Consider the following 27,278-nt stretch of genomic DNA (forward strand, 5'->3'; position numbering starts at 1 on the left):
CAGTGAGCAAGGGCTGAGTACCCTTTCTGTTCTGCATCCTCAAGTGAGGACTCCAGCTCTGTCACTTTGTCCCTGTAGTAATATCCCAGGTTTTGTAGTGCTGTAGCTGTACCTTTCTCTGGCTCAGGTCTTGTGTCACATAGGATGTGTGGTCCTCACATTGCCGTGGTTCTCACAGGGTGCAGTGTCTCAGTGGGGCTGATAGTACTTGTACCTAGGAAACTCCATGAGCTGCAGATTTATTCCTCATCCTCTCTGTGGGCCAACACAGTACTTAGGAGACAAGGAGACAGTTCACAGCTCTGCAGTTTCATAGGCACAGGTGGCTCTCTTGTGGTTGTGGGCATGTGGTTGTGAAACCTTGTCTGGCTGCTCCAGATGTAGATCTTTATGATGGCAAAAGATTTGCAGACATCTGCAATAAAGCAATAAGAAGATAAGAAGCTTTCTTGGAAAATCACTGGCTGGTTATGATTAATCTAATTTGTTTAGTCTGAAATAGAGGAGACTGAACAGAGATGTGGTAACATGTCCTCAGTATGTAAAAAGGTGGTTAAACAGAGGAGGGTGTGAACAAGGTTAGACTTTAAGAAGGGAGCAATAAAAGAATCAGCCTATTTAGTTTTAAGATTAGCAAGGCAAAATACCCTCCTAAAAGACAGTAAACATAGTAAAACACTAAGGTGTACATATCATGTTGTAGAATTTCCTTCATTTGAATTTTTGAGATTAGATGAGCTTCTCTGGCATGGGCACAGGCTGCCCAGAGAAGCCCTGTGGATACTCCATCCCTGCAGACATTCAAGGCCAGGTTGGATGAGTCCTGGGCAGCCAGAGCTGGGAGGGGACAGCCCTGTGCACGACAGGGGGGTTGGAACATGATGGTCTTTCATGGTCCCTTTCAACCCTTACCCATTCTATGATTCATTCTGTGAAGATTGTAAAAGGCTACTGAGGTGCAAAAGGGAGGAGGGATGGACATCCAGTGAATTAGTCATAACTGGCACAAGAGTTGTCAGTGAGCTTGGGAGCATTTGTGGTACCTCGCCTGACATGTCATGTGTGGCATCTGTCCTCCATGCTCTCTGCAAGCTGTTTGTAGAACTAAGGTTACTTAGGTGAAATAGGTACTAAAGCTGGTAAATATGTGCTAGGTAGGTTCTACAGCTCTGTAACTGATACTTTTAGACTTGAAATTGTGGCAATAATAGAGTAGATGTCCGTTCTGTGTTAGCAGTAGGTACCTACTTTTGCTGAGCTTCTGTTTCTATACTAACTACATGGGTTCCACTCAGATACATTTGCTGTTCCCAATACCCAGTTACTAGTAGCTGACCAAGACTGTGAAAGTGTTAAGAACAGAGATAATGCTATGATAAAGATGATAAGGGGAATGGGATCTATGCAGATTTTCTGTCTAGACCTTGGCTCTGATACTGGCAGACCCATATTAGTTGATGTAGTCCATTACTTCAGAAAGATTTGAGATGTGTGGGCTGGAATGGAGAGATTTATTTCTCCTCAATTGGCAGAAAGAAGGATTCTTGACACTTAGGGCTTTGAGTTAAACTTTCTCTGTAATTCTGCTTGAGTAATTCTGCTTGAGATATCACACAACTATTGAAACCAGAAAAGGACTCATGAATGTGCATGCCTGTGTCCTAGTATTTGCTACATGCATAAGATTATGCACCTGCTTGCATACTTGTTGATTTGGGGATTAGAGGAATACTGGAATGCATGTCATGAAACCAAATATAGGAACATGAGAAGTGTAAAGACAAGGTTTAGCCATGCTCTGAATTCTTGGTTGGTTTTTCATTTGTTTTGTTTCTTTTTAAATACGAGCAACAGTGTACTTACCTTAAAGCCATATAAGTGATTTTTTTTTGTATGACGTTTCTTTATTAAGAGTTATCCAGGGACATACAAAACAATGAGCAAGACATAAAACAGGGTGCGCAGAAGCAATGAGTTAGGCTATCTAGTTCTTTGGAAGGGATGTGAAGGTTAATGTAAACAAAAAATAATGACTGATCCAAGTCCAGAGGCAAGGACGGGGTTTCAGAGGGGTGCTGATAACAAACTATTAATGCTAGTGTGCAGAGCATTGGCCAGATGAATAAGTAAAGGATCAGTCCAAGGATGCAGCCAAGGATGAATCTTCTGTTAGTAAACGTCTGCTGTAAAGAAAGATCTGGGGTGCTGAACTTGCTTTCTGTGGGAGATTTGTTGAAAGGTAACTTAGGAAAAGTACTTGAAATTGTGAAGTGTTTTATGGAATACCATTCACTGAGCCCACTATTCAGTGAAATTAATATCCAAAGAGGAAATCAAGCAGCTAGAAAATTACTGCTGAGTATGAAATAAAGAGGGATTTATTTTCAGTGTAACTACAAGAGATGTTTTCAGTGCAGTAGATCATCAAACCGCCGAGCAAAAGAAACAAGTGAGAGCAGATTTCTGACCACTGAACCTAGAAGTGGATTGATCAGACTTTGCAGGCACACAGGGGAGATGGAGCGCAAGTTTTCCCTTTGTGCCATCTCACTGACCCTGGCTGCCTGCTGCTTGCAGTCCAGCTAGGGAACGAGCTGGCGTCTGCCCGGCCATGCATGTCCAGCAGCGCAGTGCATTCAGGCAGAGATGGAGGAACAGCACCATCTGCAGCCAAGTGCCTGAAGGTCACAGTTGCAGTGCTACCCCGTGAGTAAATTATGCCTTAATTTGTTTGCTTAGTTTTAGTAGAGTGAATGCAGCTTATTATAAGGCTCAGCACAAAACAATGACCACAACAAGGCTATATAGTATGTATTATGTAGGAGTTCGTTGTTTCTCCAAAATTTCATTCAGATAAAGTTTTGGTTAAAAATATGGAGATTAAAGAACATAGGAGAGAGGCTGAGAATATCAATCTACACATAACAGCTTCTGCTCCCTGATCTTTAGGCTTGCCCTTGGGTTGGCCCTGGACTGTAACTCCTGGCAGTGCTGAGCTGGTCTAAATTACTCAGGGTGCTGCGGGCCTTGAGGTTTATTGAGCAACACTCGTCTGTGTTATCTGCGACAATCTAAGAAGTCTGTAGAGCAAAATAACTGGTACTGAAGACATTTGAGGAAGCTGCTTTGCTTGGTAATTCAGCCATGTGAGGGATTTTTGACAAATCTGGTATTCTGACCTTACATGCTGCATTTAAGCAAGGATGTTGTTGCAGCCTGTTCAGAGAATTTTAGGAAGATTGACATAAATTATGCTGTGTGTACTGACATGCCAAACTAGAGAAGAAATTCTCTATATGAGAGAGATTTTTGTTCTTTGTTGATGTCTTAGGTTTACTGTCATTCTGCAGGTAGAACTGCCTGTGTGCTTCCTTTATATTCAAAGGTGGAAGGACTGAAAGATACACGTTTTTAAAACTTACAGAGAGCTCTTTCCTCATCCCTCACATCCAGTGCTTCTCATACAATTTGGCTTCTAGAAACAAGCATAAACACATTTTTAAGAAGCTGAAAAATGAGGGAAGCTCATCAGGATTTCAGGCTCTCAGGCAGTGGCTGTGGCAGTTTTTCAGTAGTCTGAATGCTGATGGCATTTTCTGTGGAATGGTGAAATTACAGCAGTTTTTGGCTGTCTGTGTCTGTTACCTCAGAAAATGTGTTATACTATAGCTGAAAAGCTGAAGCCCATCACATGATCCAAAACATGCTGAAGTGAATGGGAGTCTGATCTTTCTGTGGGCATAGAGTCAGATTCTTAAAACTTGAGTTTATTGTTTAACGAGATGTGGCCTGGTGCCAGCTGTCATTTGGACTTATCAGTGACCTCAGCAGTAATTAAGGCCTGACCTTTTTTTTCCTAACACGCCTGCTACAGTTCTAACTTCTGAGTCCTCTCCTTTTTTTTCCCTCGGAGGAGCTGGTAATACTTTGGATCTGAACTGTGCATTTAATTAACTTCACTTCTCAAAGCGAACAATGTGCTACTTGAAAAGGCTTTCCCAGGCTACGTACTCTGAAGAGCCTCTGTTGGAGCTGTAATATTCTAATTCTTGATGATGCCTGTGGATAATGCTGCTCATAGGCTTGTCAGCTGAACTTCAGTTTTTTTCGAAATAAATGTAAATCAGATTTTATTCTAGTTTTACCTGTTCCAAAAACGATAAGAGAAGGTCTAGTTTGGCCCTGTTGTCTTTATGATCACTTCAGCCCAAATATGACAAAGAGAAATGCCATTATTTTAAGGAACATACATGATAATAGTAGTCTGCTTTCTTCAACCTGTAAAAATGGGTCAGTTTTCAAGTGTGTGAGCACATCAGCCTGTTCCTGGCTCCAAGGTCTGTAGCCTGCCGGGGTCACTGCAGTTGCGCCATTTTCTTGAGGGAGTTCCTGGCTGCCCCTGGTGCTTGGGAGTAACTGCTGGTTGTTCCTGCCTTATCTGATTGAATACTCAGCCTGGCCTCTTTTGCCTCTCTGAACATGCTATTTCCTTTCCTTTCTGCGCTATTTCAATTGAGAAAGTGATCCCTTGCATTTTAGGTGCTAGACTGGAGCATGCTGTGGCAGAACACCAGTGTCTGTGAGGTCTCTTTGCACATATGTCAGGTATGCATCCACTGAATACGCAGAAACAGCCACAGCACTATTTTCCTGCCAGATTTTCTGAAGCAGAAAAGGAGAGAGGTGGTTCTGTTTTCACAGAATTTTAGCAGCATATGTTCTCTCTTTGCTTTCCAAGACCAAGCAATTTTTGCTTGTGGAAGCAGCAGGGACAGACTTTCCCATTTTAGCGGTAAGCATAAGCAACCCATAGTTTCATTTTGTGAAGGTAGAGATTTTGTCTAAAACCAGCACAATAAAAATATCAAGGAAAAAAAAGTCAATTTCATCATACTTTTTTTTTTTATGAATTGTGGCCAAGCTCCCTACCCGACTGTGGCTTCATTGAAGTACATCAGTGAGAGAGGTTTTAGTTGACTTCACTGCTGTGAAACCTACAGTCACAGCCTGTAGTGTGTGTGATTCATATGGAAGACAGCCACAACCCATGACAAGACCAGAGGTCACTGTGCATGTTCAGTTCCCAAAGTGTAGATATCTAGGGCTGTTGAAATGTATTAGGGTATTCAGGACAGTTCCATGTGAGACTGACAGGACGCCCTTCAGCAAACCTTCATCATCTGGAGGAGAATTTGGAGGCCAAGTGAGATTGGCATCCAAATCAGCACATTAAATGATCTTAGGTGTATGCCCATGTAGTTGAATGATGATTTTGTTTCCTGTCACTGTAAAGGAGAACTAGCCAGACTGAAGGCAGTGGTGTCAGGTTTGTTGTAACACCAGCCTACGGAAGAGGCCCTGTAGTCCAGGGCTTTTAACTCCAGAAGGGGAATTGTACATGAGGTTGTAACTGATAGCAACTTGATTGCAAGGTCAACCAGATGTGTCAGTGGAATAGTATGACGGAGCTATGTGAGTTATGTGAAGTATTAATTTTCTGGCTTTTGGAGGCGGCAACCATCTTCATGGTCTTCATTTATAGAGTGCCTGACATCTTGGGATCTAAGGGCAGGATTGCAGCTCTGTGACTGCTACAATTTTACAAGTTGTTTTTATTAGTGTCAGTGTGAGTTCCCCAATTCAGAGTTTAAGCTCACCAGGAATGTATGATACAAAAATATCTCATGCTTATATCAAGGATGGAGCTTTGCTTGCCACAAACATTGTAGTACACATGCCAGAAGATGAAGATCAGAAGATGAATCATCTCTGAAACAATCCCTTAAATCCTCCCTGTTTCCTTTGACTGACGAAGCCATTTTGCTTGTTTGTCAGATGTCTCATAGCCACTAAATACCTTCCACATCCTCCTTAAGGAATCTCTTCTCATGCCCAAGTTATCACACTCACGTGGATATGTTGCACAAAGTTGCCTGAGGCAGCACTTGCAGATAGTATGGCTAACAATTCTGCTGCTTTATTCAAAAGCCACAAGAAGTCTTAGTGAATTGCAGGGGCTCAGCAGATCCCACAAATACATCCAGGAGCTGTCACTTGAATACTTGTGATATGACACTTTCTGAAGGAGTCTGAATGTGTCAGGAAAACGTCTGAGAAACAGTATTACTTGTGCTTTTCTGCATTTAAACTTCTGAAAATTCATTATGCTTGTTGAGAAGCAAACCTGTCTGACTGAGGATTGAGAGAGCTTTTTAGTGAGCATTTCTTCAAGTGGTGGTGTAGGATCTCTTGAGAAGCACAAAGTGCTCCTTTTAGATGTGGCCTGCTGCTTTGGGTGATTGTGCTTGCTATGTATCAGTTGCCCAAATGCATCTTTTTAGGTGCATATCTGCTGCTCACAATATTGGAGCAAATTTCTTACTGTATTGTCCTGTGCTAGCTTGCCACAGTAGTATATCCTTAAATAATTAATCTTCTTAATAATTGTCAGTCAATGGCAGAACTGAGAAAGAAGTCTAAAGGTGTATTGCTTATTGTAAGAGCTGTATGCTATTTTCCTCAAAAATATTACAGATTAATCTCTGAACAGCTGTGATTTCTAGAAAAGAGAAGTTGGAAGTTGGAAGACGGTATTTTCTGAATCACTTTGAAAACCTTAGAACAAACCTTCTGTTTGTTCTAACAAACAAACAAACAGAAGGTAAACAAATATACTTTGTGAGAAACAGACCAGAGGATAAGTAATCTTTAAGGCACAAACTTAGCCTGCATCTAAAGAGAAAATAAAAGTGTACAGACTAGAACCTGTAGAACTTTCTTTGTAGAACTCTCAATTTCGTTCCTTGCCACTGTCAAGCATTTTATGTTGAACAGAGTGCAGTGTTGTGTACTGTGCAGGTAGCTCTTCAGTAGTGCTGGTGGGTTGTCCTTTATACGTACACTGCTTTCCTCTGTCCTTAATGTCCTTAACTCTAGCTGCCAGCTTTCACTCTGGCTCTGCCCTGACTTGGGATTCTGCTCTCCAAAGGGAGTTGGAGAGTGACACATCCTAGCCGGAGGGGCAGAGGGGAGGGGGGGGGCCCTCTCAAAGGGTTTTATTGTTGAAAACTTGCCTGTTTTTGTGGGAAAGAGTTTAGCACTCGGTTTGGAATGGTTCTTTGAACAACAACAACAAAAAGAAAGAGGCACTGTGGGTTAAAAAGTAAAGACCCTTGAGCTTTCCATTGTTTCAGCATTTAGCATAATCATATCTGGTGTCAGGGGTTTTAATGATATATTTGAGGCTTCCATTTCTTTCCACCACACATATACTAGGAGAACATCTGTTTCTTTGTTTAGCTTAATAACACCCCAATCTTCCCAGAGAATTTTTCCCTTGGCAGTTTTTAAAATTAATTGCATGCTGGATTTTTAATCACAGTTGGGATTAAAATTAAATTATTTTATGTATGTGCATGAGTGTGTAAAACCAGCTATGTCTACTAGAGTGATGTTATGTATATAACTTGGTTGCTTGTGCAAAGTCTGTATAAATGTTTTGGAAAATATTATCAGTTTTAATTCCTTACGGAACAGTCTTCTACATGACTTGTTCTGGCTGGTCTTCAACACAAACGTAAATATGCTCTCATGTTATTCCAGTTAAGACGGTCTTTGCAAAAACAGGTTGCAGGGTGATTTCATGTTTAGAAGTTGGAGTAAGAAAACCTGAATTAAAAAGCATTTATTGATCTAATCACCAGTATGAAGACAGTGATTTATCCAACAGGATGGATCTAGAAATCTGCCTGCAACTCAGATAAACAGAGCTATTGCGTAAGGCCAAAAATCTGGATTGATTCCTGCTTTCCTCATCGTACACAGAGAAACGTTGGCATCAGGGGGATTGTCTCTTGTATTGGAAGTACAGCTTGTTTCTTATAGATGTGATAACTTTAGAAAAAAATTCTGATGTCATGTTTTATCATCTGGAAACTTAATAAGTTTCTAATCTAGTGCCTTAATGGGAGCCTCAGCGAATCAACATTAAATTGCAGCTGAAAAGCCCTCAACTTCTGCCCTGGCTGACAGTGTCAAAAATCTCTGCTTCTGAGAAATTATATCCTTTGTTTTGCTTTCAAAGAGCAGTTGACTGAAATTGTTAAAAGTTCCAGAGGTTACATATGAGCTAGCTAAGCTAACACTAAGAAACAAGAACTTGGCCTATGAGCAAACATTTTCTGTCTTTGTTATGCCCATCAGAAAAGTTAAGGCTTTTGGCTGTTTCTCTTTTTGTTACTTCTGTTCTCTTGCCCATGGTTGGCTTCCAACCCTTGGCAAACCAACCCTTCTCAACTGGTTTTTGTCAAATGAAGTCGGATGGCATGGACTGCCTTTCTGTGAGGAGCACTGGAGCTGAGGATGGCTGCAGTGCCATCAGTACTATCAGTCAACCTCTGGAACTGATGAAAAGGGCTCTTGACTTCCCCAGGTCTACCAAACATCCTATTTCTTTGAAACTACCTGTGAGGTGGATGTGTGAGCTGCTGGTACCTAGGTACCTGTAAACACTGTTAATTAGTGGATGTGGGTAGTGTACATGGCTTGATTAGTAATATGCTTAAGGCCAGAAATTGTTGACTTTTGGTCTGACAACAGTGAACTTGAGTGCTGAAGGTAATACACGTGTTGAAACAAGATTTTGCTCTGTGTATTTTTCTCACAGTTCACTGCAACTAGCTAGCACCATCTGTAAGTGATCATTATTTATATCAAAATAAGTGGCTGTCTGGTATTGTTTAAATTGTCAGATACTGATTTTTGATTGTTTTATGCATTCATTGCGTGTAACTTGATACTATTTTCCTTTCATATTAAGGTAAATGTGGGCATGACTATTACAAGATAACTGTGTTAATATGACTGAATTGTATGGTATAAAATGAGATCTCAAATTTTACTTTTGAATTTATTTGTGCAGGTTCGAAAACATGTGAATGACCTCTATGAAGACCTAAGAGATGGACATAACTTGATCTCACTTTTAGAAGTCCTTTCCGGAGACACCCTGGTAAGCTTTTAAATCAGAATGCAGTGGTTTCAGTTTGTTATATATACACTGAACTCTTTGGATGTTGACTGCTGGAGATGTCTGGTATTTTCAACAATGTGTGACTTGATACCAAAGACACAAGTTATTTTTCTGTTGGTAAGGTATTCCACCATGAATTCTGTGGGGGAGTGCTTTCTATTTTCTTCATTTCTTGCAGTCAGTGAGACTACCTTTCTTAGTAGGGTATTGCACTAATTTTTCTGTTCTTATCTTTTGTTTATAATTTTTGTTTTAACATGTATCTGATGCTTAATATCCCTTCCCATTAAAGGGAGCAACTTACTAATAGCAAGGGTAAAATGTCCCTGAAATTGTCTAACACACTCCTCAGGTGTCATTTCCTTTCTTTGTGAGCATTACTTTCTTTGCTTGGTATTTGTTCTCTTCATTATATTCTTCTTTTCATGCCCTTCTTTTCATTTGTGCTCTGTCTTGTGTCTTTGCTGTCCTGTTTCCTGTCTGTTATATTCATTAGCCAAGAGAGCGAGATTTTTTGAAGACCTTACGGTTGGTGAGTTCAACAGAAGAATGCGCGTATGAACAGCATGAGGATGTGGTGGATGAGGATAAGGGGGTAGGTGCCGACCCCCATAACTGTACTAACATAGTGTTTGAAGTGTGGTGTCTCCTGCAGTCAGTCAATTCTTAGTTTGGTGTCCTGCAGTAATTCCACAGAAAGTACAAAGAACTTGTGTGGTAAATCAGGTTATGCTCATGAAGTAGGTATGGTAAAGAGAAATTATCTGGCCTTTTTTTTTTTTTATGAACAGCTAAAATGCAAAGGTTTAAGATATCTTTAAAATTCTACTTCTGCTAAACTGTTTAAAACTAGGGAGCAAATGTGTACTGTGCAACGTTATCAATATGTTACAAGACCATCTTTTTTTTTTTTGATTAGGCAATTAATAATTCTGTTAAACCAGTATTTTTTACTTACAATCAGCATTGTCAATATGGAAGTAATTCAAAGACTTGAAGGCTTTCCTTAATGAAATAATTTGCAAAAAATTAATTAGAAGCATTGGTCTACCTCACCCACGGTGTATTTGGCATTAACATTGGATAATATTTTGAAATAAGGTGGTAATTTAGAAGTGCAGATCTATTTCTCAGAACATATCAAATGTAATAGTTATTTTTTCAAAGCAGATGGTCAAAGTGGAGGTTACACGACAGCTCTGTGTGGTGCTTTGGCTACCAAACGTGTGGATTATTTATCTTTCTGGCAACTGATGCTGAATTATCCTTTTGCTGTACTTTAACCATCCAGAAGGGAAATATCTACCAATATAACATAAAATGCTGAGTGCTTGTTAGCCTGAGAAGCTGCCCCATGCTTATGTAGGATCTGCATTATTAGTGTTTGCTAAAGCAGCTTGTTGTCATAGGGCCCAATCATGTTCTTGGCTCCATGTGTGTTGTGCTGCAGTTGTGATTTCAGTGGAATGTGCCTGCTTTTTTCTGGAGGCATAACATGACTCAAAATGCTGCATTTTAGCTGTACATTGAAAATAAAATATTTCCCCTCTGAGATCCTCTACCTTTATTTTGTGACAGTTTGGATTTATTTTACTCTTTCTGTTTTGGAATATGAAGTTCCAGATCTGCAATCCTTCATTCCATCCGTTGAAGTTTTTCAGTAGCGAGGGCTGCAGGGATTGGTCCTGAGCTCTCAGCATGAAAAAGGAGGAGCTAAATCGAAGATTCTATAATGGAAATTAAAGTTCTTTGTGTTTCAATTTATGCTTCTTATTCAACTCCATTTTCCCATGTTTCGCTTTGGAAAGCATCTGATACTCCACAGGGGAAAAAAAATGTGGACCGAGAAAGGCTTGGGCATATGTTTGTGTTTCATGGTGTCTGAGGAAATAACTCATATTCATGGCTGAGCCCTGGCAATGATAGTATGCTTCAGTTTATTGCGTGAAAGTTTGTGAAAAATCTGAAATAAGGAAGAAGAACATAAAGGATTTGGACATTGTCATAATGATAAAAATTTAACCCCTTTCCCATTATTGATCTCTGACAGCTAAGTAAAGTCGTCTTTTTCTGTGTGATTCTTCTTCTTGGTGATTTTACACTAACTGCATGCAGTTCTGCCGTGCTTCCATGAACACACTGCTCATTTCACAGATTGCTGCTTGGATGATTTTGATTTGAGAAAAGTTACTAGCTTTTTTTTCCATGCTTTATAACGTTTACCTCAAGTCAAGAGTTAAATTTGCACTCTAGGGCTGTGTATTTTGTATTGTATATTTCTGGAGGAAAATATCGCTGTTAGATGTTGTAAAATAAAGATGTATTGCTGTTATGATAATGCAGTCAAATCATAAATAAACAACATTAAAGTCGTAGAATTGCTTGCAGAGTTAAGCTTTCTGTCAGAGAGTTTACCAGAGCAACGTAAAGGCCCATGGCATTAGTACTATTTTTCTTTGCTTAACAGACTGTAAATCTTTTGTAATAATATATATGGTTTCTGCAGCTAGAATCATGCGGGGCCTTTTTTTATCCCTCTCAGCCTAAGTAGTACTTTGCAGTGAAACAGCCATCTGCCAGCATGGATCAAAGTTGCAGTTTGGGACACTGATTTCTCTTTCCATCCACTGTACTAAAAATATATAGTTACGGTTTAAAAAAAAATAAAAATCGTTAAAGCACACTTTTTCACCAAAGGCACTGATTATTGGCTGTGTTAAAAGTGTGGAGCTTAGAATATGTTACATGGTGTTTTAACAATCAGACTGTTCTTTTGTCTGACAGGTTAATCTCACAATGATTGTTTTCCAATTTTAGCCCCGAGAAAAAGGTCGGATGCGTTTTCACAGACTCCAGAACGTCCAAATTGCACTTGACTATTTGAAAAAGCGCCAGGTATGGTGAAATTTTTAATAGAGAATGTTAACAAAAATTACATAACCACGAGCTAATAAATAACTAAAAAAAGAAAAAGTCCTGCTTTGTCTTTTGTGCATGTTGTATAACTTCTGCTGGTGTACGGCTTCAACTCGTGCTTGACATGATGAAGAGGGTTTTGGCAGATGTAATATTACACCAACCTTTTCTGAGCAATAACAACAACACGATTCATGTGGCATAAGATGTTAAAGAGGAGAAAAGTATGGGGAAGATCCTTGGGAACTGCTTATAGCAGATTTAAAATTCTTCCAAGCTGTCCAAACACCAGCTGTGATGCTGTTTTTTTCCACAAAATTATTTTTAGTGCAAAATGGAGATTCAAGGAAATTATAATTGTATGGGAATTACTTGTTTTCATTATACTTGTTTTAGGAAAATCTTCTCAAGCCTTGCTCCTGGCAAAACCCAAGCTTGTGCCCTAGACTGTCAGCAGTCATCTGGGCTGTGGAAGGTTCAAGTTTAATTTCACATTTAAATCAAACGCTTGAAAACTGCACTTCTGGGTGGTTTTTCCACTGTTGTGGAATGAGTTTATTTCCACTTTTAACTTTCTCCTAGAAATTTAGAGTTCTTGCTACTAAGTAAGAATGAATGGCTATATGAACTGATGATTACAGTGGCATTTTCAGGCAGTAAGGCCTCTGGATTTGTGCTGCACCATGCCTTATTTCTGCATGACAGACCTCACTTACCAGTCACAGGGCACGTAAAATCAGGTCATCTTCATGTTTAAAAACACGCAGATGTCCCTGGGAGCAGTGGGTCTCCATCATGCAGGTGTCAGTTGCAATCTGAGAATTGGTGTGCTTTCTTCAGCCTTGCGCCTTCATTAATGTGGCTGTATGCTGCCTTACAAAAGATTTGTTTGGTGATGGTGTTCTTGTATGGAAGTTGCAGCCCTCCCCCACTCTTGTAGAGAATCCTAGTGTGGAGTGAGAACTAGGAAAGGTTTTGAGAGCAAAGGGACTTTTTCAGACTGGGGTTCAACTCAGGAAGGAAAGGCAGAGTTAAGGAGGCATGGTACTCTTGTTATTTCTTTCTGTTTAGGAGGTAACTAGCTCAAGATGGCTATATAACTTTCAGATTCAATGCTTCACTGTTGGTTAAGGTAGAGAGATCCTATATACAAGAGCCTGACCTGGGTGAATATAAAAACAAAGGAAAAAAAAGCAAAAAGAAAGCATATTTGACTATCATGTCAAGCTTTGCCAGACACAAATAGCTTTCATAATGCAGCGGGAGGAAAACATTTGATTGTCTTCCATTTTTTTTTGAACAGAGAAATACATTTTTTTTTCTTCCAGAGAGAATAGTAGAATTTTTTGGGTCGTTTTGTTTTGTTTTGTTTTTTTCCTAATAGTTAAGATGATGTCTGCAGAGCAAGAGCAGAATGCCTGTGATTGTTTCATGTTGATAACAGTGTATATGTAGAAAAGCATATGCATGTAACTTTACTAGCATGAGCATAAAATATATTTTATCTGATTAATTATTAATTGCTAGGCTAATTGGATGGATGAGACAGAAAAAAATGAATGGAAGCATAAATGATAACAAAGTATGATTTCTATATGTACTATAAATGTGATCTTATTGGAGTGGAAAAATATCAGATTTTGTTTTAATCCTACTTCTTCATGTTCACAGCATTCTGAATGAGTAAAACAGCAGAAGTGATAATAATCTTGATCACTATTATGTCATTTGTTTGAACTTGATAGTAAATTCTTGGTTTTATCAAGCCAGCTTGTTGTGTTTTAACAGGCCAACTCTCCTGTCGCTTTATCTTCGATACAGGAGAGTGTGGAGAAAGCCAGTGGTCGCTTCCTGAATTTCAGCATTGCCCTGAGTCTTATACACTGCAGTTATAGATCAATGTGTTCTTGTTATTCTCCCTCCATCTATCATACTTTCCTCCTTTTACACAGGCTGAGATGAAGGGTATTTGGCACAGGGAGCAGATTTGTCCTTGTAGTGACAGCTGAGGAATCTTCTCAAGTCAGTGTGGGTGGGAGAGGGTGATTCCTGGCAGACCACAGGCAGCTAGAATTTTATTCCTTCCAGCTTTTGAGAAAATAGTGTATTAGGATCAGGAAGTGAGTAATGCTTCATTTATAGTCACGCTTCTGTAGTGAACTATGTATTTTTTGGCATATTTATTTCAATTCTGTGTGTGTTTTCTTCCCATGTGGCAGGTGAAACTGGTCAACATTAGGAATGATGACATAACAGATGGGAATCCCAAGTTGACTTTGGGGTTGATATGGACCATAATTTTGCACTTTCAGGTAAGCCTAGTTTTACTTGGCAATTTGTTTTCATTCAGATTCCTACATAACTTTGTGATGAATGGTCAACTTTGGATCTCAAGACACCCTGTGCAAAAGTCTGCATTATGTCTCTAATGTGTATTTGAAGGCTTCAATAACTTTTTTCTCATTATGTAAACTAAATCTGAAGATGTTTGCTGTCTAATTTCTTGTCTTTAAAGTGCTAGAAAATTGCTTGGTTTTTGAATGTTATTAAAGGCAATGGTTGTGTTCCTTTAGCACTTGGATAAATAGGTCTTGGCTTATTCTAAAGACTTATTTTGTTGAATATTAAAATAAATTTTAAAGTTAAGTCTTCATACTAAAACTGAATTTCTCTGCTGATAAGAGAATTGTAGCAAGCATTACTTAAAGCAATTTTGAGCAGTTGGTAACACTTCAGCATTTGTTTTTAGTACAATGAACATGATGGTAATGCGGGGTCACACTAGGTGGCACTCTGATTGTTGTACACTGTACACTGATTGTGTACAGTATAATGCAGCCTTACAGTGTGTGGTGTTAAATTGCTCCTCAAAATGAGGCCTTCACAATGATTGTGTCTGGAGATGATGTAATTCGGATGACAGATAATTCCCATTTACTGACTGCAGCATTGTTAGCCACAGAGTTGGTGTTGTGAGGGCATTTGAATTGGCTGGAAAATTAGAAGATTATACAAAAAAGCACAGTTCACTTAAGAATATCCTCCAATGGATTTATAATTGGAAAAAACACTAACTTCTTCATTTTTTAGAAAAGCTCGTAGGGTGTTGTTTGTGTTCTTGTGAATTGTAAGGAGGAACAAAAGACCCAAGTAGAGCCCACATCACTATGGTCTAACCAGAGTGGGCAACCCAACCACAGCCAGTACTCCTGGTAAAGGAGAACCCACAAACTGCTTGCTTTTGGGGAGGCCCTGAAGCTCCCTCAGCCTCCTTCCCAGTCATCCCAATCTTTGCTTCCACACAGTTGTATGGAGAAAGAAGGCTGGGCTTAAGCGTACATGAGCATGACCCACAGAACAATGAATATTGCTGTGTTTTAAGAAATAAAGATTGTTACTTTGATAGAAGCAGAAAGCGGTAATTAAACTTATAATCAAGATATGTTTTATATTTCTGAACCTCATGAATAGACTTTTGCAAGATGAATTTTTTAGTTTTTCTTCCTATCCAGAGCTCAGGACATCTGGTACAGTTTTGAGTGGTTATAAAACGTGAGGAAAGCTAACATTGATATAATTTCTACCTGTAAAAAAAAAAATGATGAGAGAGAAAAACATAAAATGACTCATTTAGGTGAGCTGGTGTTACAAGGATTTTCCACTGTAAGGTAGCCAGCTCCTTGTGAATGAAGTACATAGGAACATTTAAATTGTAGCTGAAACACTTACTTCACTTCATCCTGAACTCCAGTAACTGCCATGTAAATCTCTACCAGTGTAATTCAGATCTTGTAAATCTGTCAGCTTCCATTTTTTTTCCAAATAATTTGTTAAAAAAAATCTGTTAAAACAGTTTTAAGAATGAATAGAAGTACTTAGACTGAATATTAAACCACTCTATGAAGTAACTGAATATAAGGATTTTTTTGTGAATTATTTTCAATATTAATGGCTGCAGAATCCACGCTGTATGCAGAAGGGATTCATACCATTATAAATGCTCTGTGCTAATCTGTACAACCTTGGCATTTGTCTGCACAGCACCTCTTTTGAAGAATCTGGTACTCTGTCATCATTGATGCCTGCATATGATAGATACAGGTTCAGAATACATAAGGAAATTCCTAAGAGTGTGATTAGTTAGACCTCACGTATTTGCTAGTCTCCACATTAGATTTTGAATGGGGAAAAAATCTGACTTGAAAAAGATAATAGAGATGAAGCGTCATGACAGTAAGTGCTTATGTATGGAGTGATTCTTTATATAAGTCGGGAAAGTTGTGGTGAGATTCAATTTCAAGTTAAGACACCTAAATCCAGGTGCATGTCCATATGAATTGTGTCTAAATTCTTGCTATAATCTGATCAACTGTATAGACTAAACCAGATTATGCAGCTTGGAGTCATTCAGCTAGCCAGTTTCTAAAGGCTCACTCCATCTGACTAAGCACAAACATCTGTTCATGTTCTAGATTTATGAGACGCCCACATAAGTATTAAAGACATGACATAGGTTTTATAAAAAAAGCCACTGTCATTTGGGAATAGTCTGAGATTGGACAGGATAAACTGCTTCTAAAATGGCAGCAAAGATGTCTAGAAGCAGATTTGAGACCTGGAGGTTGGTTAGTACAGTGGGTGGAGCGTGGTGGAGCAATTCAGATGGCTTATTCTAGGTTCTGCACCTGCAGAACAATTCAGTTGCCTGTCATAGACTCTTACTGTCATCTGAAATGATACATCATATCATCTGGGCTACTCTTGCCTGGAAAGCCAACCATATAATGGACTGCATGGAAAGAAACATGGTCAGCAGGTCAAGGGAGGTGATCCTGTCCCTCTACTATGTGCTGGTGGGTTCTCACCTGGAGTACTGCATCCAGATGTGGAGTCCTCAGTATAGGAGAGATGTGGAGCACACACAGAGGAGGGCCACAGAAATGATCCAAGGGATGGAATGCCTCACCTGTGAGGACAGGCTGAGACAGCTGAGGCTGTTAAACCTGGAAAAGAGAGGACTCCAGGGGAACCTTACAGTGGCCTTTCCAGTACCGGAAGGGGACCAACAGGAAAGTTGGGGAGAGACTTTTGAAAAGGGCATGTAGCAACAGGACAAGGGAAAAGGCTTTAAAATGGAAGAGAGCAGATTTAGACTAGACATTAGGAAGAAACTCTTTACTGTGAGGATGGTGAGGCACTGGAACAGGTTGCCCAGAGAGGTTGTAGATGCCCCCACCCTGGAGGCATTCAAGGCCAGGCTGGATGGAGCTTCGAGCAACCTGGTCTAGAGGGAGGTGTCCCTGCCTATAGCAGGGGGGTTGGAACTAGATGATCATAAAAGTCTCTTCCAACCCAAACCATTCTACAATTCTGTGATTACAGAACGGTTTATAATTCTATCCTATGTGTATATATATTCAAGTTAATATTTGAATGGATTTCTTCTTTAACACCTAATGCCTTTTCATTGGTGACACTGTAGATGAGCAGCTATGCATAAAGATCCAGGTTTTGTGCCTCAGAGGGTTACTATATTTTTAGTGGGATAATTTCTGTGAAAATCAGTGATCATTTCTTTTCAAACCACTGAAAACATCTTTAATTTCACAATTTTTTTAGAGTAACCTGTAATTGTTTAAAAACAAAACTAAGAAAGTACTGAAGCCTTAACTTTTGAGCAACCAGAACTCAAGGCCTTTAAAAAATTTGGAACTTACAAGTTGTGACTCAGTAAATTTATTTATTTATTTTATTACTGTTTCATCATCATTTTTTCAGTTCAGTAATTTCTGTGAAATGCTTTGTTTTCCACCCTACCCAGCACTCTGCTATGAGGCCAGAAGTCTACTTTTCAAGGCTCCACTCTGTAGTGTTTTTGTCCAGACATTATCATGCCATCCAGCCCCCACTCAGAAGAGTTGTGCTCTTTCTCTCAGGCCTCTCTAGGGCGCGTGTTACCTCTTAACATTTCTCATGTCAGCCAATAAATATTTATTTCACTGTTGGTTCCCTGTGACCCTTCAAGCAAAATTCATTCTTTATCAGTCCGCCACAAGACAGTCCTCAGACTGTTCACTTGAGCTAGCAGATCAGCAGTAAATGTTTAAGTATGTTGAGGGAAAAAGGCAAGAAGGCTGGATTTCTTTTTGAGTGACTTGGCTGAGATAGGCGACAGCTATCCAGCCTTTTCTAAAGTTCCTGATACCCTTTACCATGCTCAGGTGTTCAGAGGCTGCTGTGCAGTTAATATTATTTCAAAACACTCTTGAGCTGATTGTGAAGGCTTTGGCCTTCAAGTGGGGTCTGGAAAGTGGCCAGAGGAAGAGACAGGTGAGAGGTTGTAGTCCATTCCAGTAAATGGCTTCTAAAGCAGAGGAATGATGGGATATTTTGGGATTTCTGCATCTTTCTCTGTTTCGGTTACTCTGGTGTTAACTCTGTGATAAGAGTCACCATGTAAGAGATGCTGTCTATTTTTCACATTGCCATCACAGGAATAGGAATTGAGATCTGGGTCTGGCCTTCCCTTGCTGTTCTCCTGCCACATATTTCTTGTCTGCCAGAAGCAGCTGAAGCTGTTTCTGAGCCTTGTCCTACATGTGGGTCTTGGGATCCAAGGACTGAAGTTTAATCTGCCTCCACTTGAAAGTAGCCAGACCAATATCAGGTCTGATCTTTTCAAAGGTTTAAAGATGAAGCTATATAGCCAAGTGTCTAATCTCTGACTGTCAGTGGTCAGAGGATAAACTGGATTCCACTTGGGAATTGTGACTCCCACTGGCAGACTTATCATTCAATATTTGATGTAATACAGTTTTCATGTTTTATTCGTGAGCTGATCTCCCAGTTTTCTCTTCCAGACCTCTTTGGTATTTTAGGAAAATTACTAAATCTCAGTGAAGAAAATGAGCATAGAGTTCTGGGAATTTCTGGGATTTATCTGCATCAACAAAGATGAGAGGCATTAAAACTCATTGCAGAATCATATTTAGACTTTACACCTAAGGATTGTGGGCTATCTGTAGCGGGATAAGAGTTAGTAGTTAGCTCATCCAGTCGGTTCTGTTTAATCTCATAACACCACCACCAAGGAACAAATTCCTCCCTCCTCACTTTGCTAAGACTTATCTCACTGGATATAAAACCTCTCCCCTGACAGATTTGCTGTTCAGGGTATGACTTTTGGTATCACAGTGGTACCTGGAGCTGAACAGCTCTTTCACGTTTTTAGCAGTGCTGGGTTGTACAGCTCAAACAGATTTGAACATAACCTTTTGCTTGTGCTGGGGAGCCTTTACTTCTTAGTTTATTCTCTATCTTTTGCTGTTTAAATTTTCACTTTCTTTTTGGTTTATGGTTTATGTTTGCCTTTCTGTCATTCTACATGTGACCTCTGGGCTGTGCAATGCAATGCTTCCTGGTTGGCTGGTATGCTGTTTTGACACGCACTGTTTATGTTAAATGCTCCATTGCTTTTACTGTGTTGTATTTAGGGAAAGAAAAAAAAAAAAAAAGAGAGAGATGGGGAGAGAACTTAGATCTGAAACTAGCAGAAGTGCATTCCTAGTAGACTTTTCATGATGTTACTTCAGGATGAAAGACATGAGGCTGTTTGATTGGCAAAGTAAAATAAATTTTCCTGTACAACTTTTGCTAGCTATATTAAATGAATGGTATAGTGTAAAGTAACAGTGTACCAAGGATGGCTGGCCTCAGCTTTTTGCATCCTATGAAATGCAAATTTTCAACAGCTTTGCCACTTTGATGGATGTGGTAGATCTGTTCAGAACTTTTCGCAGTCCCACATTTGATTAGTTACAGAAATATGTGGTTTAAATGCAAGCAAAACATTTAAATCTTCATGAGCTGTTTCATGTCTTTATGTTAATCTTTTGTTTGCCTTGTCTTAATGATTACCTCTAGTTTGTGATTAAGCAGCCTCTAAGACAGATCAAATTGCAGACAGGTGTTGGTCTAATCCTTTATTCATGTTATACTTCTTAAGGGTTTATGTGCCGGAAAAAGTAATCTCCCTTTAAGACTTCTGGCATTGGTGAATATGTGTGGAGATCTTTGGGTGTTTCTTTAATAAGAGCAAGACAGTAAAACAAAACAAACAAACAAAAAACCAATATCACAGCAAACCATGACAGTATTTTTAACACCTTTGCTCATCTGAATCTTTGACTTCAGCCAAGGCTAAGCATCCATTTGGGTCTAGTCAGATGTGTGGGACAAAGCCCCTGGCACAGTCAGCATCCTGCTACACTTGGATGTTGTGTTTCTTTGCTGTAGCAGACAGGTTTAAGAAGAAATTTCAGTTTCTCTTTTCCAAGTCTCCAGTTTAACGACCCTGTTTTCTCTGTCTCTTTATATCTGAGACCAAAGTTATGACTTCATAGAATGTCTGTAACTACAAGTAGTAATTTTGTCTTCAGTTATTTGTACTTCTGCTTGTCATATTCTCTGAACACTGAATATGATTTTTCATAAATTAAAACCATAATCAAAAAATGAAGCCTGACATAAATACAGTTTGTCAGTTCTTTTTGTACTTGATCTTTTCTTTGGTTCAGGGATGTAAATGAGGGATCATAAAGCTACTTTTTAGTTCACAAAATGCAGGGAATAATAGAACTGTTAAGAGAGGTGATAGCCTTCTCACTCAGGAATAACTGGTAAGTGTTGTTAAATTGTATAAAAAAATACATGTGTCTTGCCTTTTCATGGGAGATGTACAAATAGAACTACAATCTGTACAAATATATTTGGAATGGAATGCATTTATTACTAGCTAATTCTACTATCTAGCAGGTATACCAGCTGCTTTCATCTATAATGACCTGGAATACGCAGCAATAACCAAGATTGTTGGAAGCAGTGAGCCTTTAACCAGTGTCTCCAAACTGATTTTTCTGGTTTTGCTGCCACCATTTTTAGTTGCACTTCAGAGAAATCTGATTTTCTGTTACATTTTTACAGTGCATTTATTATTATTATACAAGAAAAATTATCCGTGTGAAATGAAGTCAGTCTTGGCTTTTTGCAGAGCAAAGTCTTGAATCTTCTGATGATAGAGAGGAAAGAGAGGTGTATATATTTGCAAGCATAAAAGCCATTTGTTTGTACAAATACAATGACTCCATTCACAAGAATAGTACTTTGATTTTTCTGATGTACTTTTCTCTTAGTTAAGGAGGACCAAATCAGGGCTAAATTCAGTCCCATGGGGTCTGAAACCTGTTTGAAATCTGGGCTGTGGCAGGAAGGCGGTTTTCCAAGCTGACCAGAGTACAGCTTTTACTGGGAGTAAAGGGAGCAAATGTCTCAGCCACACCTTTATGTTAAGTAAATCACAAGTGCAAATACAAATCAAGGCCATGAAAGAGAAAGCAGTCATAACATCTACTTTGTCAATATGTAGCTTCCACTCTAGCAGATTATCCTGTAAGCCTTATTCTGTAACAGCTTTCTCGTCCATTAGTATTACAGTATAAAATTTTTTGAGCAAATTTTACCCCGGTGCTTTTACAATAGTCAGAAATGAACATCTCTCTTCTTGGAAATTATTTGCACGCAGACATCGTTTTTTAAACCTTCATTCTGGATCCCATCGGTAAAAAAGTTGTAGCATGTTTTGGTGAAACTCGTCCCTGGGATATAATGTCCCTGGGTTTCTTCACTGCAGATCCTTTTAAAATAAACTAGGAAAGCACAGTGACAATGCCTGATGATGCTTAGCAAGTTACTTGGCAGCTCTTTGTGAGAAACCATACACATCTGACCCTGCTGTTGCTATGAGTAGATTTTGCGTATTGGTAACAAAAAAAAATGAAGCAGAAGCTATTTTTCCAAACTGTGCTTGTGGTTAGACGTGCTTTCATTGTAATAGTTTGTTCCTATCTAGCTTTCGTATGTGTGCTTCGTGTTTCTTGGGTATTCTTTTTAGAGTGACGCAGGCATGATCACAGAAAAGCAGTATGAGAGAAGAAAAAAGCTTGATTTTAAAAACATCAGAAGAGTTTAATTTTAAAATATTAGAAGCATAAAAACAGTGGGGTTTTTTATGCAGACAGTTTTCTAGACAGACTGTCTCTTTTAGCCTCACCTTTCTCTGCCAGAAGTTTTAAATCTGCTGCAGTGTTCCAGCCCTGAGTACACAGCACCACTGTTCTGAGCTTGTATGATAGTCGTGAAGCAGCAGGTTATTTATAGCTGACAAACCAGTAAAAATCACATAAGCTGCTATGAAAATTCTGCATACAAACAAGAGTTTTACCCCCCAACACGCTGCCAAAGCGATCTCTAATCATTCATTTTAATCTTCCTTTCTGTGGATCATTGGATACACGCTAAAAGCATAGGCAGTGAAAAAGTAATTTGCTAACTAAATCACTCTAGCTATTTGCTGTGGTGCTTGCTTTCGGATTTGGAGTGGAGCTAATAGTTTCAAAGGTTGCTGCATTTTTTCTACTTTATCTTGCTTGAGTTACTGAAGGAAACAGGAAGTTAGTATGTATGCAAGATTTTTCTATTGCTCATAAGTGCTATGTCATCTCTGTGAAAGGCCATCAGCCTTCCAGCCTAATGCTGCTGCGGTGATGTTTATTTAAGAGGATTGGTGGCCAGAAATAAGCCACAGTGTCTAATCAGACACAGGCCCTGCCTGGGCACCCTGCCACAACATTTATTGCGTGTGCATTTCTCATAAGCAAAATGGCTACGTACTGAGGAGGATGGAAGGGAAGTCTGGAAGAAATTACGGTGCGAACTGCAGTTCTTAACTTTCTGAGGAGGATTTAAGTGTATGTAAATATACCGGAATGAATGAGGCTGTGTGACTGTGAGTTCCTGAAAGCCAAATGGGGAATGTCTGTGGATGCGTAAGGGCTGAAAAGGAAGAGCAGTGTTTAGATCCTGCCAAAGCTCCCTTAAGTCCAGCTAAACATTCCCCTGGAAGAAAATATTTCAGAAGAAAATCAAGAAAGAAATCAGCTGACGGGAGACCAGATTCCTTACCAGCTAAAGAAAATGAAGAAAAAAGCCAATATGAAGTGGGAATTTCAGGAAACATCGAAGTTCCCCCAAAGGGTACGGAGTTGGCTTGTTCCTTCCCACAGAGCGTAACGGTGGATGGTAATACTCTGCCCACGAGTACAGACCTTTCGGCTGATCTTGTTAAAGCAGAAGTTTTACTGAGTGAAACCAACATTGATTCTCGCTGTCGGGACAGTTTTCCTGCTGATAAGCAAAGGCTCACTGAGTCTGCTGAAACAGAGGCATGGTTAAATGAACAAGACAAGAGGAGTTCAGAGAAAAGCTATACTTGGAAGAGAAAATATTCAGATGAATGCAGCACAAGAGAATTAGCATTTCAGAAGCGAGCAAGTGGTCTTTGTTATGAAAAAGCTGCTAGCTTGGATTCTGCAATCCACCTTTTAGGCAAACAGCACAAAGAAAATGGGCTAAACAAAACTTATGGCAGAGTTGTTGAAGACACTCTAGAAAGCAATAAATCTGAAAAGTTGCACCAGTTGCTTTCTAAGAGAAAAAGTTATCCACTGCTTGAACAAAAGAGGTTTTATTCTTCTGATGATGTGTTTTCACGTTTGCCAAAAGAAAAAGCAATCTATAGCATTCCACCAAACAGGAGCAAGGTAAGTATTTTGGCACAGTTAGTTTGCAAGTTATCTCAAAATAAATATTGGAACGCTATTTTTTCTGTGTTACAAAAATGCCTTCACTATGCTGTATGCAAATTGTTAACACATGCTGTGATGCTTCAGTAGTCAGTCATAGGACATACATAGGATGTATTACTTGATCTTTTTCATAAGTATACCTTCGTACTTTGGGAATATTGATCTATCTGTATGTTGTTTTGCTACTTGTAGTTTGATTCCTTTCCTAATTCTGTAAAAAGATTCCGATGTTAAAATTCTAGGAAATAGAGTGAATTTTAGAGAGTTGTTTTTCTTCACATTTAATATCTGTCACCTTGTAATCCCTTTTTAGTCTTGTATCAGACAGAGGGGAACATTTCTAATTCTTTTCAAAAATGGCCAATAGCAACTGAGGAATGATAGAAATAATAAGGAGCTTGACGTTGAAAAAGTGAACATGAATCATATTAGTAATGCTCTGCACTTTTTAAAAGATCTTTCTTCCAAAACTGTGTGCTCTATTAATTACTTACAATCTATTTTCCTTTGAGGATAGGATTATTTTGGCTTTACAGTAAAACCAAGGTGCAAGGTTAGTTGCAGAGTATCTGAAGGAAGACAGATTTTTTTTTTTTTGTTATTGTTAGTATTCATACTTACCAGTTCAATCCATATTACTGATCCCACCCAACTCATCTTTAGTATAACTGAAATCTGTCAGTGTGGGTCAAATGCCAGAGGAAGGATATGCTCCAAAACTCATTTCCCTTGCTGTACAGGGATATCTGAGCTTGGAGTGTTCAGAGAGAATGGGCATATGACAAAGGTACTCTTTCCAGCAGTAAGCTAACTACAGCTGCACTGCTTATTTATTTTTGAAACATGATACAAATTATACTTTTTCTAAGCTTAGATTTTAAGTACAGATAATGCACTCGATTACAATACAGAGTGCATGGTTGTACAAATAGCCTCCTAATACACGTGGAGATCTTTGCCCTCTTAATCTTAACTGGAATTCAGGAACAGCTTAGGGATGTTCTTTGATTTGAACACAAAGTCATTACTGAGTAGAAGAGTATGAGACCTTGTCTGTTCAGCCAAGCATGACCACTTTTTCCAGTATGATCAGAGTAATACCACTACAAGTATTGCTGCAATTGTTACTCCAACCAGGTAGATATCCTTCTTACCACAGGGAAAAGGGGGGAAAACAGAGACTCCCGTTGAGCACCTACATTAACCTTGAGGTGGTGATAGTGATAAAACACTGCCCAATTATATGAGCACGAAAACTACTAACAGATCAGGCTAAACACATGAGTTGTTGAAATGTCTGGTTTTCAGTTTAGTTCCCTTTTTCCACTCAAGATTTTGAGGATAAATGATCTTAACATCACCTAGCTTTGACCTGAAAACAAACCAAGGAGGAAAACTATATTTCAGGCTTGAGCTTACTTTACAAAGTGATAACCATTTTTCTTTTGCTGGCTTTTGAGAATGGAACAAATATTTGAATATTTTTCATTTCAGTATAAAACAACAAAGCTGTTATTAATACAAATCCACAAGGTTCCTGATACCAGGCTGAGCTAGTATACAAGATTTGCAGTTACAAATCTCATTTTTTACCATTTTCTTTTCTATAATTACAGAGATCAGTGGCATCCACTCGCCATGTCAGCTTATTCAATCTGTAATGTATTTTCAGCTCACACAGTGCTGCAGATGAGGCTGAAGGTTGTTGGCTTTTTTTATAGCAAGAGACATACACCAGAGGAAAGTGATGGGTATAGTCAGCTAATTTGCACTGTAACAGCAGTACATTTTATCCTCTGAAATAGCATGGCAACCACTACTGGATAATGAATGTGTCCTTTGAGTCTCTTTCTGTGACACATTAATATTTCGTTCCTTCTTATGCATGTGACACAATTATTTTGTGTTCACATATGTTCTATTACATTGGCTCTGTTTTCCCATGTGCAAAATTCAAATAACTGGAATATTATTTTCACTCTTGACTACTCGCAGAGAGCAAGTTTGCCTTGGCCTCATTTCTACAGCCCTTTTTCTTAGTTCTGGAGGTTAACTTCCATGAACAAAGGGTACTCTAATACTGTTCTGGCTTAAGGCTGTCCTCGAGCAGATGGCAGCACTAAGGTCAAGAAGTTGTCTCTCAAGACTGAAACAGGCTTCCTACAGAAGCACTCTTCTCAGTGATGTTTTAGCAAATTGCAGGTAAAGTAGAAAATCAAGTGTCTAGATTTGGCTTCTCTACAGAGGATACTGCCATTGTGTTGAAATGAGAAGTAGTTTTTAATCAGTATCATCAAAAGGTAGCTACTAGCTGGTTTTACCACTAGTTTTTGATGGTTGTCAACTTATGTAGAAACCAATGACTTCTCTATACCACAATGTCAACCATTACTTTTGAAGTTTAATCTGTGGTAGTTTCACTTGCGGTTTCTGGATATGATTTTATTCCAGAAAAAATATGGCTAAACTAATAGAGAAACAGAATTATTCATCTACTTACACACCTCAACTGTTGTCCTGGCTGTAAGCTCCTCAGATGACTTTTTTAACATCTACATAGTGTCTAATACAGTAAATTTATCTGCAGTATTAATAATAACCTTCAAAAAGAAACAAACAAACTCAAACACCAAAACCAAATGTGTATTTGAATCATGTTAGAAGCAATATGCTTCACTTTTAAATAAAGTTATTTGTATAACCAGCTCATTCAGTAAAATACTTCTTGCTAAGAAGTCATCTGTTTATTATTTCAGATATAATTTCAAACAGTTGTAAGATAACAAGATATTTTCCAACTATGTCTGCTATCTTATTATCTTGTGTTATTTATTCATGTAGCACAGCTAGGGAAGGGAGAGTTGCAAGTTGTTCTTCAGGAATGTGATCTGCAGACCAAGTCATGAGTTCTGCTTTATTAGCATCGTTTGCTTCCTCATAAAACGCAAAGCAGATGCAGTCCCCTTTTTTAATGCTGGTAATTGAAGAAAATTTGTAATAATATAATATAATTATAACACTAACTTGACCTAGCAGTCCAGATGAGGCCTCACCAGGCTGAGTAGAGGGAGACAATCACCTACCTCTACTGGCCATGCTCTTTCTAATGCACACCAGGATACCACTGGCCTTCTTTACCTCAAGGGCATGCTGCTGAGTCATGTCCAACCTGTTGTCCCCGAGGACACCCAGGTCCTGCTCTGCAGAGCTTCTCTTCAGCAGGTCAGCCTCCAGCCTGTCCTGGTGCATGCAGTTATTCCTCCTTAGACGCAGGACACTGCACTTGCCTTTGTTGAATTTCAAGAGGTTCCACTTTGCCCATCTCTCTAGCCAGTTGAAATTCTTCTGAATGGCTGCAAGTAACTGTAGAGTATCAGCTATTACCCCCATTTTGAATCATCAGCAAACTTGCTGAGAGGGTACTTTGTCCCTTTGTCCAAATAAGGATGAATAAGTTAAACAGTACTGGACCCAGTACTGACCCCGGGGGATGCTGCTAACTACGGTCCTCCCAATTGGCTATGCCACTCATCACACTGAGACCTGCTATTCAGACAGTTCTTAATCCACCTCACCATCCACTTTTCCAGCCCATGCTTCCTGAGCTATGAGGATATTGTGGGAGATGG

At 39.1% G+C, this 27,278-nt stretch overlaps 1 protein-coding gene across 47 annotated transcripts in view; it reads left to right on the forward strand.

Annotated features, from left to right (window-relative positions):
* The window catches only part of DST (dystonin), a 295,306-nt gene that overhangs the window by 102,842 nt on the left and 165,186 nt on the right, over positions 1-27,278 (forward strand). For 28 of the 47 annotated variants that reach the window (XM_015284861.4, XM_015284867.4, XM_015284863.4 and 25 more), the window contains 4 exons: positions 8,921-9,010; positions 9,528-9,626; positions 11,849-11,926; positions 14,167-14,259. In XM_015284861.4, the coding sequence (XP_015140347.2) occupies positions 8,921-9,010; positions 9,528-9,626; positions 11,849-11,926; positions 14,167-14,259 (360 nt within the window). Of the gene's footprint in view, positions 1-8,920; positions 9,011-9,527; positions 9,627-11,848; positions 11,927-14,166; positions 14,260-22,654; positions 23,605-27,278 lie in introns of those variants that run through there. The other 19 variants (XM_015284866.4, XM_004940460.5, XM_015284868.4 and 16 more) reach the window with 3 other exon arrangements.

The sequence above is a fragment of the Gallus gallus genome, chromosome 3 (assembly GCF_016699485.2).
Source record: "Gallus gallus isolate bGalGal1 chromosome 3, bGalGal1.mat.broiler.GRCg7b, whole genome shotgun sequence".
NCBI lineage: Eukaryota > Metazoa > Chordata > Aves > Galliformes > Phasianidae > Gallus > Gallus gallus.